The sequence below is a fragment of the Chelonia mydas genome, chromosome 3 (assembly GCF_015237465.2).
Source record: "Chelonia mydas isolate rCheMyd1 chromosome 3, rCheMyd1.pri.v2, whole genome shotgun sequence".
Lineage (NCBI taxonomy): Eukaryota > Metazoa > Chordata > Testudines > Cheloniidae > Chelonia > Chelonia mydas.
The window spans coordinates 137,678,117-137,691,834 of record NC_057851.1 but is presented as its reverse complement, the minus strand read 5'-3'; the positions used below and the strand labels follow the sequence as shown (position 1 = coordinate 137,691,834).

The window sequence follows — 13,718 nt, the reverse complement described above, 5'->3', positions numbered from 1 at the left end:
TGTTTGTAAAACCTTGGTTTGAAAACATGTATTTCTAGGGAAAAACAAAATGACTATTTAGTGGGTAGCTTTGGTAGGGCAAGATGAAAAAAGTGACTTTGAAAATGCCTGCTACTGTACACAGCTAGTCAGTTTAGCTGTTAATTCTCAGCCGAGTGCCCAAAAATTTCAACAACAAAGAGAAAAAAAAATTGTAGAAAAAAACCAGCCTGGGCATTGCTGAATCCTACCTAATGACCTTTAAACAATCCTCCAAGATACCAATGACGTTAAAACAAAATGCACTGTATTCATCAGTATATTTTGCAACACTACAAAAAGTATAAAACCTGACATGGTAAAATCAATATCAACACAAACATTTTCGCAAAGGGAAGGAACATTTAAAAAAAGCAGAATATGTAACAGAAAATTATTTTAAAATTTATCCTTAGCCACTTAGTTTAAAGATCTAAAGTTAGATTTGGAAGAGTGAATTATACAATCTAAAAACTTGGCAGCAGCTTTACACATATTTTATGGACAGTGTGTTACTCAAGATGTACACAGTAGAAGTATTTATTAAGCTTGGGAAACCTAAGTAAATTCTGGTAATAGCAGTCCAAGATCAAGATATTTTGTGATAGAAGCCAAGTTTTCAAACGTTGATGCCTTAATAGGACACCAAAATCTTGCTTTTGAATACTCAAATAATCAAGAAACATGTTCTCTGTATTTGGACTTCAGGCAGAAATTCACTTTGTAATTTATCCATTCATTTATTTCACCAGTGTGTACTGTTTACTGTCTCTCACTGGTTTAGATTTTGAGGTCTAAAGGTAGGGACAGTCTGTATTTTGTATCTGGTTTACTATTGTCAGCATGTCAATAAACACACCTCTACCCCGATATAATGCGGTCTTTGGGAACCAAAAAAATCTTACCGTATTATAGGTGAGACTACATTATATTGGGGTAGGGAGAGGAACCACTCCCCGCCCCAGCTCACCTCCGCTCTGCCTCCGCCTCCTCCCCTGAGCACGCCACCACCGCTCTGCTTCCCCCCCCCATCCCTTCCAGGCTTGCTGCACCAATCAGCTGTTTGGCGCGGGAAGCCTGGAAGGAAGGAAGTGGGGTGGGGTGGGGTGGATGGGGGAAGCTGAACAGGGCGGCACGTTCAGGGGAGGAGGCGGAGGCAGAGCGGAGTTGAGTTGGCGCGGGGAGCGGTTCCTCTGCGCCCTCCCCACCCCGGTTACTTGCTGCGGCCCTCCCCATGCCCCCCCGCCCCAGCACACCTCCACTCCGCCTCCTCCCGTGAGCGTGCCACCGCCACTCCCTTCTCTCACCTCCCTCTCTCCCTCCAAGTTTGCCGCGAATCAGCTGCTGGGCGCGGCAAGCCTGGGAGGGTGGGAGGGAGGGGGGAGAAGCAGAGCAGCGGTGCACTTGTGGGAGGAGGCAGAGGTGAGCTGGGGCAGGGGGCCACAGCAAGTAAGGGGGGGGCACGCAGAGGAACCACTTGCGGTAACACAAATTCGGATATAATGAGGTAAAGTAGCCCCGCTCCCCGGAGCGCTGCTTTACCACATTATATCCTAATTCACATTATATCGAACAGCATTATATTGGGGTAGAGGTGTAATACCATTTTACTGAAAGTTGTTGCAACTAAAAACAAGTGTATACATTAGTTGTAAATGTGACTGACTCATGGAATAGAACTAGAGCTTCATTATTCAAAACAAAACAAACAAGAATATATAATTTTTGAAAGTACCTGTAGATTTTCTAAAGGAGTCTTTTTTGCAAGTTGGTCTTCTTTTTCCATCTGTCCATTTTTCTAGAACAGGCTTTTCCTCTCGATGAATGTCCATACGGAAACTTTCAGAGTTCTTCTCAGTCTCATCTTCTTTGCAGCTTGGTGTACAGTCTCCACTGTCCAGATTTTCATTGTTATTGATATTGTCCTGCTCAACCTTTTCATGCATTCCCATTGCACTGTCACTGCTGGTCAGGACCTCACTCCTGTCACCATCAAGTTGATTTTCATTTTCATCAGATGAAGAAGCCAAACGAGTTCCCACATCTCCCACACTGTCACCAGCATGAAGTCTGTCCTTTGAGTCTATCAGTAAATCATTTGTAGGAAATTCTCCGTCATCCATTAGAGCGTCTCTTGTTGAACAGCTTAAACGCTGTCAAAACAGTTCTTAGGTCTAAAATATAAAATCAGGAAATATTAACAAATATGGAAGAGAGGGTCTTTATGTCTAATTTCAGGCAATATGGAATTAAGCTAGCCAAGGCAAGTAATTCCTCAAAAATGTTAAGAGGCCCTTAAATACAGCAGCACTACTGCCACATCACAACACATATAAAAAAATATCTCTACATGGTTAAAACCATATTTTATGTACATTGTCAATACTGCTCTAGAAGACAGGAGGCTACATTGTGGGCCTTTTTACTGGAATCAATTATATATTTGTATGTACATATGTACGTATGTGTTCTCCACAGTAGTATTCACTATATTATCAGTAACCAGGAAATAAACTCCTTATCTACATTTTTCAACAAATAAAATGAAACCATTTTTGTTGCATAAAGAGATGCGGTTCGACTGAGGTAAAAAAAGGCCAGTGAGGAATAAAGAGGTGGGAGACAAACAAGAGAACTCCTATTTCTGCCAGACAGAATATCACTTCAGATGTGCAAAAGAGCACTGTTACAACAGTTAAATATACAAGAAAATTGTTTACTGAATTAAATTATCACATTGTTTTCATGAAAACATTAAACATATTTTAAGCACACAAAGCAGCAGATAGAGCTTTAAGAAACAAACCCCTCCCACATACCTGAAGTCAATTTTGCCCTTTTGTGCATACATAGTTCCAATGAATGCTGAAATTAAACTGATATGTACAAAAGGCAAAAGTAGACCCCAACAAGAGAAAGTTGTACCGTTCTTACTGAGGTAATTCTACATTTGTATTGACTGCTTACTTCTTTGGCTTTTACAAGCATCGCAGTGCTGATGACCTAAGTTATCAAGCCATCATAATAATCCATCACTCCAATACACACACTGGATAAAAATAATCTGAAGTGTTTAAATAATAAACCTAAAAATGCACTGCATACTTGTATTAAAGCAAAAGTTTAGAAAAACTTCCAAACATTTTAAGGACACACACACAAAAAAAGACGACATTCTACAGAATAAGCCATAAGCAGAATACTTTATCCAGATTTACATAATGCCCCTTAAGAAATCAACATTTCAGATGAAATACACATTTAATAAAGTGTGCCTGTGATTTTGTTTTGCCTTACTTTTAAGTACTTTTCAGTTGAACAAAAGATTGAGTGGCGCCTAAGGAACCCTAGATTTAATATGAACATTGGTAGGGTCAAATTCACTAGCCTGACACAAGGAATTGTAAATACTGCCATCGTGTGCCACCAAGACCTCATGCACACCAGTGAGTACTGAACCTCAGGGAAAGGAGGTAGTTTTCTCACTGTCACCTGCCCTTTAGGCACTCTCAATTGTGGGTGAGGGGGGAAAGAGGGGCGAGGGAAAAAAGCGGATCACCACAGGCAGTAGAGGCTACCAACGGGATTATGTTGAAGCACCATATACACCAGGCTACCAGTTCTTAATTTGTAATGAAAGGGGTGTTGGGGCTCAAGCAATTTTTTTTAAAAATCGTAACTGATGCAGCAAGCCCAGAGATGCCAGCACTATGAACTGCCAAATCTAGAGGTGCAGGAGCTCAGCCCTCGCAAGCTCTGACATAAATTTAGCATTGAGGCTACCCTAATTACACCTTCTAGGCCAGTGGTTCTCAAACTTTTTTTTTCCACGGACCACTTGAAAATTGCTGAGGGTCTTGGTGGACCACTTAATAATCTTTCCATATGCTGTTTGTACCATTAACTAACTATTGTAAAGCACTTTGGATAAAAGCACCGTACAAAAAAACCCCTTAATAATTAACTTTTTTTGTTCTACAAATAAAAGCACATAACTCATATTTTCATAACAGTAGTTTTACCTTTCTAATGCGATGGATGTACTCCCTCCCCCCGGCGCCGCGGCAGACCCTGAGCTAGGGCTGGGAAGGAGGGGGCGTCTCTCCCTGCCACAGCAGCCCCAGGCTGTGGCTGGGAAGGAGGGCCATCTCTCCCTGGCAGCCACAACCCTGGAGCTGGGGAAAGTCCCCTCTTTCTCTGGCCGCCGCAGCCCTGCACATCCCAGATTCCCCCCATCCCTTCTTCCCACCCCACTGCCCCATCCCACCTATTCCCCACAAGGCCACCACCTCACCTTACATGTGCCTCTTCTCCAAGGTCCAGGCATATAATTAGTGGAGCCATGCCTGCGGGGCTCCACTAATTCAGTGGGTGGCCCTTCATTCTCTCGTGTGCGGCCACCCAGGTGTGCACCTTAGAGGGAACTATCCATGGACCACCTGAATGGAGTTTGCGGACCACCAGTGATCCATGGACCACAGTTTGAGAACCTCTGTTCTAGGCAGTACTGCTCACTTTTGGTTCAAGCATTTTCCATTCTGTCCAGCACATCAAAATAACTCTGTCTATAGCCATCTGGTTTTCTTTTGGAGACAAGGCCTCCAGAAATCTCCTGACAGGGAACATCCTTAAATACATTGTTGTCAAAAAAACTACTGGATGCATCTAGCTCTATTAAACATTATTTACAAAGCCAAAACCATACAGAATAGGAAATTTGAAATAAAAATAGAATATGCAGTCAACCATATTGCACATAAATAAATGAACGTTAGGAGATTTGTTCATGCTGTTAGAAAGATTTGTTACAGAGCAAAATAAACATAAGATTAAGAAAACTTGAAAGAACCCATTCTTGGAAGTGGCTTGATTCTCAAAAAAGCTAATAATTTGGAGACTGTATTTGTGACTACCAGAGAATGAGACTTTTCAATAGTTTATTCTCTACCTTCATAATTTTCTAAAGAAAAAACCCCCCGCATTTTCCCTATTTTTCTTTTAAAAAAAGCTTGCTTGCACTTCTGACTAGCCATCTTGATTAACTTATTTTAAACACCTTGCCCTTCTTTTGCAACGCAAGTTTTGCTGAACAATTATCATGCAGTGTGCTAGGGTCACTTCTTGTAGCCTAGGTCTCCTTAGAGAGTGGTTATTTCCCCGCACTTCTTAGGTATTCCTGGGCCACTTCATTAATTGCTTTCCTACAAGTTTTTCAATAGCTTTCAAGGCTTGGGCAGCACAGACTTACCCATATAAAAACCTCCCACAGCATTTATAGGGATTGTGAAGCTGGGCACATGCCAGGAATGTTATGGTGGCCAGTTGCCAAGGAAACTCATAAGATACACATTCTAGAAGTTTTATTGAGAAGGTGCACATAGGGCTGGGGACACACCATCAGTTTGGTCAGTGCAAGTTATTCCTTTGCTTTGAAAAGAAGAATTTTGCTTTTCTTAGTCTTGGTCAAAAATTGGTCATCTTTGAAAAGTGTTGTGTATCTGTCAATGCTGGAAGGTTAATGAGTTGTCAGTCAGGCCCACTTGGGTGGAAAGCAGATCTATGTACTTTTTTGCGCCATCTAAACTTATAAAAATGTCATTTTTTGCATTTCAAAAGTAAAGGAAAGATCTGAGGGTGAAGGAGGCAGCTCAGAAAGTATCACTGTCAAGAAAATGATTCTGTACATCTAATGGGAAGCACCTTGTTCAAATACATTTAGACCTTAAAGAGAAATTATGCTGAAATGAGGAGTTAAAAGGGGAGAACAAGAAATAAATCAGACCAGAAAGAATAGGAAAAGTTACTAAAAAACACTAGAGTATAATTGTGACTGGGTGTACCTGGCCCTTCCAGGCGCCCTGCTAGAAGCCCTAAGGTCCTACTACATCCCTCCCCAAGAAAGGAGCAGTGAAGGTGGGTCCCCCAGGCCTGCCTAGAAAGGCTGCACAAATGCAGTCAATCAGAGCCCAGCAGTCTCAGATAAAAGGAGCTGCAGGTCTGAGCAGGTCAGTTCCTAGCTGGGGCCAGAGGGGCAAAGAAGGGTGTTTTGCTCTGGACAAAAGGAGCTCAATATGCTGCATTTGCTAAACCTGGGAGCGAAAGGACCTGAGAGCTCTAGCCCGAAGGTAATGGACAGAGGTGAAAAGGCCAGGTGGGAAGAAGCCCAGCAACAACCAAGTAAAGGAAGCAGCATGTGGCCACTATTTATAGGATCTCTCGGTTGGGACCCAGAGGAATGGGCAGGCCCGGGTTCCCCTACCAGCCAGAGCTGGAGCGGCCTAAGCCCCAGAAAGGAGACACAGCTAGTTTAAAAGCCCCAAAAAAGGGCCTCCAAAACAGGCCTGAAGGCCCTGGTGAGAGTAAACTGGCAGTTCTGGTGGGACTCTTCACTAAGTACTAGGGTGACCAGATGTCCTGATTTTATAGGGACAGTCCCGATTTTTGGGTCTTTTTCTTATATAGGCTCCTATTATCCCCCTACCCCCGTCCCAATTTTTCACATTTGCTGTCTGGTCACCCTACTAAGTACTAAGATGGGGATATGTTTCCTTTAGAAGCCCAAGCAGAGGGCTAGATTTAAAGGAGCCCAAGAGGGACTGAAGAGAAAAGACACTTTCAGGAAGGAGGGGCTGAGCCCAGCTTGAGCCAGGGATTGGAAGACTTTTGTTTGTATTTGTTTTGAATTTGAATACCCAGAAAGGATTAATATTGACTGTGTGACTTGACCGGAGGGCTCAGCCATTGAAGATCCGCCTAATGAGGTCGACAACCTACAGGGGGTGCCAGGAGAAAAAAAAAGATTGTAGCAGCACCACACGCAGACGACAAGAGGCATTCACAGAGAGGTGAGTGTCCTCCGCTACAATAATCTTTAGGGACACAAAACTAAAGTTATGTTGATTTATAAATGATAATCATGTCTCTATTCAAAATAATAAAAGATTTCTCTTCAAACTCAACCTCTGTCTTGAGACTGGGATTTACAGGTCTGTAAATTGTTTATAATTATGCATTTTATGTTTGCAGTTTTCTTGGGCAGGTGGTAATTTGATTAAATGAACGTATAGTATTTTATTATTTATGTAACACCTGGACATAGAATTACCCACTCAATGCTAATTACAATCTCAGCCATCATCCAGGTCTATTTAGAAATGTCAAGTACACAGTTCAAATCAGAGATTATCTCAATTAGTTCTATCCTTCCTATTAACTGAAAAACTGTTTTTAAAAAAAACTAACCAAAGAAAGCCAGTGCACACTGTAATCATTAAGAACAAAGAAAAGTCACAGAATTATTCCATGAATGTTTTAATACTTTGCTTCTTCCATTTCAAAGGGCTTTACAAATATTAAATAATTCTCACAACCGCATATAAAGTAGGTAAGTACTAATACCCCCTTTTCACACATGAGGATACTAAAAGTGACTTGTCCAGCATCAAAAAGGAATCACTGTAAAAGCTATGATTAAAATTTAGGAGGTACCTGGGCTCCACTCCTTTGTTTATACCACTAGACTACACCTTTCTTTCAAAAAACATTCCATGTGGAAGGAGCAAATTTTCAGGAAGAAAAATTAAATCACCTTCTATTATTTTAATGTCTAGCTACAACAGGAAAACTATACTTTCTTTATAAAGAGGTACCGATGAATGTCTGCATCCAACATGGACCAACTACTCTGTTGCTTCATGATTTTAAATTTGTTACTTGTCACAGTAAAACTGGTCTTTAAAAGTATATGCCTTCCCACAGGCCTTCACACTGCTCACAGAATGAGTGAACAAAAATCCAGGAAAGAATTCCTGCAGCAACAATTTCTTTCAGGGCAGTGTTGGGATCTTAATTTTCAAATAGAAACTTACAGATTTTTTTTTTTTTTTAAAGCTACCAACCCAGCTATGGCTCCAATCCTGCTATTCTCTGCACCCATGTGGAGCTCCACTGACTTTAATAAGGCTTGGTGCAGGTGCAGCAGTACACCTAGGTTCTCTGAACTGCAGGAATGGAGTCTAGATCTGTCTAAAACATTTAATTATCCAGTTTGAATTCATGTTGCAGAAATATTTCCCCAATAAACAAAAATGAAATTAATTCACTGGTGCAATGAAAAACAGTAATTAATTGTTACCAGAGAATAAGTATTTCACAGTTTGTCACTGAAAACAATAATAGCATATAAACAATAAATAGACAAAATATTGTAGACCTTCTTCCCGCACAAAGTTTGCTGGCTTTATTGAACTGAGAAAAAGCCAGCACTGAACAGAACTGTGCTGACATCAAGTGGAGCTGAAAACAAAAGTGCTTTGATTCAAGTTGTCACACAGACTGATGCCTTTGTTAAAAATAAAAACCAGACATGGTAATTACAGTTCCAGTCCAATCCAAGGAGTAATGACAAAAGGACAAAATTAGAAAGGAGGAAATTAGATATAATTTTCAAGTTAAAAAAACAAAGAAGCAAACAATGGTTACGCATTTCTAAACCACTCTTCACTGGGGTATCTTGGCACTATATTTAAAATTGATTCATTTCAATTCACAAAGGACCATACTCTTCACTGTCCCTTGTTTTAGGATACTTTACTTCAACTGATTTTTTAAAATTGCTTGTTTTTGTGTCGTATTACTGTGCTTTTCTTTTTTTAATTCTTACTGAATAATTATTATAGTAGCTCCTCGCTTAACATGGTAGTTGTTCCTGAAAAATGCTACTTTAAGTGAAACGATGTTAAGTGAATCCAATTACCCCAAAAGAATTAATGTAAATGGGAGGTGGGGGGTTAGGTTCCAGGGAAATTTTTTTCACCAGAAAAGAGACTTATACATACATACATACAGAATAAGTTTTAAACAAATAATTTAATACTGTATATAGCAATGATAAGTGTGAAGCTTGGTTGAGGTGGTGAAGTCAGGGTGGAAGAGGGTGGCATATTTCCGAGGGAATGCCTTACTGCTAAATGATGAACTGGCACTCGGCGGAGCCCTCAAGGGTTAACACCCTGGTTCCAAGCCCTCACCAGCTAGTTCCAATGGGCTGCTCTTTCTGCAAGCAGTGGACAAAGCAAGCAGCTGCTAAACAACATTATATGGGAGTACTGTGCAACTTTAAACGAGCATGTTCTCTAATTGATCAGCAACAAAACAACATTAACTGGAATGACGTTAAGTGAGGAGTTACTGTACCTATAAGATGGTTCTTGCATACGACTCTTTAAATAGGAAAGGCTCAGGGAATATTCCTGATCTTTACATGGCACTTCTACAGCCAAATATCTGCCACCAAGAACATCCTCCATTAGGCCTAGAGAGTTTCACGCAATGTGGTTAAGCATTACTATTCCCATATTACAGAGGGTGAAACTTAGACAAGGTTAAGTGACTTGCCAAAGGACAAAACCGATCTCCGGAAGGTCAGGTAACAGAACCCATGTTTTTTTATTCCTAGTCTGATGCCCTATCCACTGGACCATGCTGCATCCTGCAGCTTGTGTGGGGCCTTCTGTGCAACAGATAGTGTACTGCAGTAATATAACCTGAAGCATAGATCATTTTGATAGTCTCTTCAGAGAAGAATGATGGCATTTTTTAAGCTACCTGAAGATAGAAAAGGGCATTTTTGGTCCCTATCACTATTTGAGCGTCTAAGAGCAGCAGAATCCAATAAGACAAACTCCACATTACGTGGATAATCAGAGAGAATGCCCACAGTAGAGGATAACAGTTTGAGGCATTTCCTTGAAGTATTGTCCTCTCCCAACTAATATCACCATTTTACCAAGGGTGAACATGAGCCAGCTGTTTTTCATCCAGCACCTGAGAGAAATAAGTATGTAGTGTGACCGAAATGCATATGACATGCAATAATATTATGAATAGTGCAGGAATCGCTATATATTATTCTATGTATATTGATATGCAATAATGGTATGAACACTATATGACCAGGTCAGTGAGACGAAATTATTCTATATTTGGTTATAAGACTTTCCGGTGTGAATCCATTGTTCTAACTTATATTGGGGTTCTGAGAAGAACAAACAAGGAAACAGAATGGGTTCCCAGATAAGAATAGCTAAGTGTCCACCAGAAAGACAAAGGGGCCCAGCTGTAGATACAGGATTTGGGAAATTATCTCCCTTCAGTAATGTTGTAAACCTTGTTTCACGGTGCTGGAACCTACCACATCAAAGGGCTATAAACAGTTAGTGCTTTGATTCCAGGGTGTGGTGGTGATGGGAGGGAGGCAGTTGTCAGCAGCAGTTCAGGGGACAGGCTGACACAGAAAGAGGCAGGCACTAGAGAGGAGTAGAAAGGAAGTGTGCCTTCTCATACGCAGGGCATGGTAAGTGTTAGAGAAAAGCAAGCATTACATTTTTTTCCCTTAAATGCTTTTGTTCTAAATAAATTATACTTTGCTTTAAGAAAGCTGTTTGGTTACTAGATATCACTATCATGCCCCTGAAGGGAACAGAACTGCAGGGTCTGAGACGAAGCAAAACCTGCTGCAGTGATCATAGTTGATGTAAAGGGGACTGCAAGTCAGTACCCAGTTTGAGATTGGGAGAATCATGTGATTCTGCCCTGAGAGAGGTAAAAGCATGAGGTCAAACACCTGAGGAGGTACACTCAGAGAAACCAAGAGGGGTCAACAGTGTAGTTAGCCCTGTCACACATGGAACATCTGGTTGATGATCAAAACCTTACATTTAGGAGTTCACTCATCTTATACTACAAAATATATTTATAGACTTCACATGCTTGTCTTCTGATCTTTTCAACACCATTAATATTGTATTAGTCACTATATATTTATTGGAAATAACAATTTTAAACTAAAGAATAAAATCAGATGTTTCCAAGAACCTGCATTTGATCTGCATTTCTGAAATTCTTTGTTATATTCTGAGTATTTTTTCCTTCCTCTTAAATCTTTACACTTAAGTTTTCTCCAGAAAGCTTCAGTGCCTCTTTCCCTATCCCCAGAAGCGCAAATTGTATTACTTCTCTGGGCTTCACTCCAAATTAAGAAATCCAAGGTTAGACACTGACTGGAGTTACCTAAAGGAAAGAGGAATAGTGAGGAGGAGAGTGGAGTATTGCATGTGCATGCATGTACAGAAAATTATTATTTCTAAGATCCAGGAAGCTTTCCCACTCAAATAACTAACCTGTTTTGCCGAATATAGTGTAAATTAAAGGAATCACAGTTTTGGGGTATTTCTAAATGAGCCATACACATAAAACATATATTTGACAGTGAACTGAAAATTGTACTGTAATTCATAACTCAATTGTACATCTCATGCTTTCTGTGCCACATAAAATAATAATGAAGTACAAGATACATAGTAAGCTAATAATTAAATATATGAATGAGGTTTCAGTACTAGGTTTATCCTCCTCTGCCTTATCCAAGGCACTAGCAGCAATGAAAGTAGGAAGGAAATCCTCTCTTAGCTATTACTGTCCATTCAACCCAAAATTCGATTAGCCCTGCCTTCAGAGAGAAGTTAAGGCATATAAAATATAACTAATCCAGTCATTCAATTGCACAGATGATTTTTTCAATTCATGATCACCATGACATCTGTAAGATCAGTTGATTATAAAATGTGATGGTTGTTGCTCAATAATACTACAATGGAATGTAGTTAAACATAGGATTTTCATGACTAGCCATTAAGAGATGCCTACAATTTAAGTTCCAAACAACACACTAACTAGAGACACCCACAAAATGAGAGGCAGTGCCTTTTTAGTTACAAATTATCCAGCAGCACAATTAGTTTCAACTGTGAGCTATTTTATGCAGCTTGTTGGAAGTAGCATGTCCTAAACAAAATTTTAAACTTAATTTCCAAAGCAATAAGACACCGGCAGGGCTGGTGTTAGACTCACTGGGGCCCAGGACTGAAGCCGAAGCCTGAGCAAATTAGCTTCATGGGACAATTGCCCTGCTTGCTATCCCCGAACACCGGCCCTTTTGCCTTTTAATCTATTGGATATGCCAAAAAAGCCAGTTGTTGTGGCACAGGTAGGCTGTTAAGTTTTTATAGCATGTTCCGGATGGGGGAAGACTCAGGAAGAAAAAAGTTGAGAACCTCTGCCCTAAGAGTGTGTGGTGGAGTGTTGTCCTGGTCATGCTTGCAGGCTAGGGACTGTGTCACAAAGTGCGTGATCAGAGTCAGTATAGAAAAAGCCATCTTAAAGCAAGGTGGGGGTGAGTTGTGCCTTTCCGCTTTAGGAGGCGTGCCATTTTCTCTCTGTGTTTTGGGTTTGTGTGTGTGTTATTCTGAATTCTAGGAAATACAATAATATTATGTTGCAGCCTTCCAGCAAGAGTATCTATGACAAGCATCATCTGCAAATATCATTAAAATGTTGTTTATTTTCAGTTAAGTTATCATTAACAAAGATGTTGAATAAGACTGGATCTAATACTGATCCGTATGATTGGCTAGTCAACCATCCACGCTTTCCCCAGATGTTGCTGTTTAACATTACCCTTTGATTACATGCCTGAGTTTTCAGTTCACAAGCGACTGCACCCAAGCCAGTTTGCACTGACTTGTTAAATAAACATTTCATACTGCTGTGAAATCCTAACTAAAATTCAAATGTTTCAATCTACTGTGTTATCATCGTCCATTTTTATTTAACTATCAAATATAGCATAAGTTTTTTGGCAAGATTGATTCTTTATCAACTTATGCTACTTCTTACACACAGTTCTGATATCTGACATTTACTTTTTAAAAACATATTTATTCCATTATTTTACTGAAAACAGAAGCTCTATTTACAGATCAGTGTTTTGGAACATTGGCATGGTCGCGGGTTTTCTTTGGTACCTCCCCAGTTGTCTGTGTTTCAAGAAAAATACTCCACGGTAGACTAAATCTGTTCATTAATTCCCTTAAGAATGCATATCATCCAGGCATGCATATGTTCAAATCTTCCAGGTATCCAAGTTTTTTAATGCAGCCATCACCATACCATCTGAGGACTTTGCTCCTGCACTTATTGAAGTCAATGCAAACCTCCCATTGACTTATGTTGCAGGAACTGGCCTGGAGAGCCTAAGAATATTCCCTTACCTTCTCTTTCCCTATAGTTATTTTTATAGGCTCTCCCTTCAAGCATTTTTCTTTTCAAAGGATGTTTTAAAGAAGGAGTTTAATATCTTAGCCATTTTAAAAATCACTAATTTAGTTCCCCATCTCATTTTTTCATTTTCTCCTTTTTACCACTCCCAACCCCCACCTTATATTACGTCAGCCTTCTTATTCCGCTTGTTTGACTTTCATCAGCTCATTGACTGCCCATATCTTTTCTCTGCAAACCTTAACTGACTATTTTTTGTTTACTTACCTCTGCTTCTATTTCCATTAACTTTTTTAAATCTCAAAACTTTCAATCATATTGACTGCTTCTGTCACAATTTGCGTTTAATTTTTTGAAGTTACAGTACTGCAATACTGTTAACTTTTTATTAACAATTTTTTTGTTGTTGCTGGGAATTGTCTACCTCAGAAGAATGAAAGACTCGGCTGACCCTACCAAGATTTAAGCCTACGATTCCAGGAAGTTTAGCTATTTGAGAGTTATCCTTTTTCACTGTTGTAAAACTAGTGACTGCACTAATAGAATTAAGACTCAACATTCAAGTGGACATTATCAAGTCAAAC

At 40.0% G+C, this 13,718-nt stretch overlaps 1 protein-coding gene and 1 long non-coding RNA gene across 23 annotated transcripts in view; one reads left to right on the top strand and one right to left on the bottom strand.

Annotated features, from left to right (window-relative positions):
* The window catches only part of CNST (consortin, connexin sorting protein), a 110,878-nt gene that overhangs the window by 87,216 nt on the left and 9,944 nt on the right, over positions 1–13,718 (bottom strand). For all 22 annotated transcript variants that reach the window (XM_037895361.2, XM_037895362.2, XM_043543377.1 and 19 more), the window contains one exon: positions 1,754–2,192. In XM_037895361.2, coding sequence (XP_037751289.1) covers positions 1,754–2,141 — 388 coding nt within the window. In that variant the 5' untranslated portion in view covers positions 2,142–2,192. The remainder of the gene's footprint in view (positions 1–1,753; positions 2,193–13,718) is intronic.
* Positions 5,865–9,855, top strand: LOC122465135. The gene is made up of 3 exons (XR_006289730.1): positions 5,865–6,143; positions 6,715–6,863; positions 9,476–9,855. It is a non-coding gene; the product is annotated as an uncharacterized LOC122465135 (long non-coding RNA).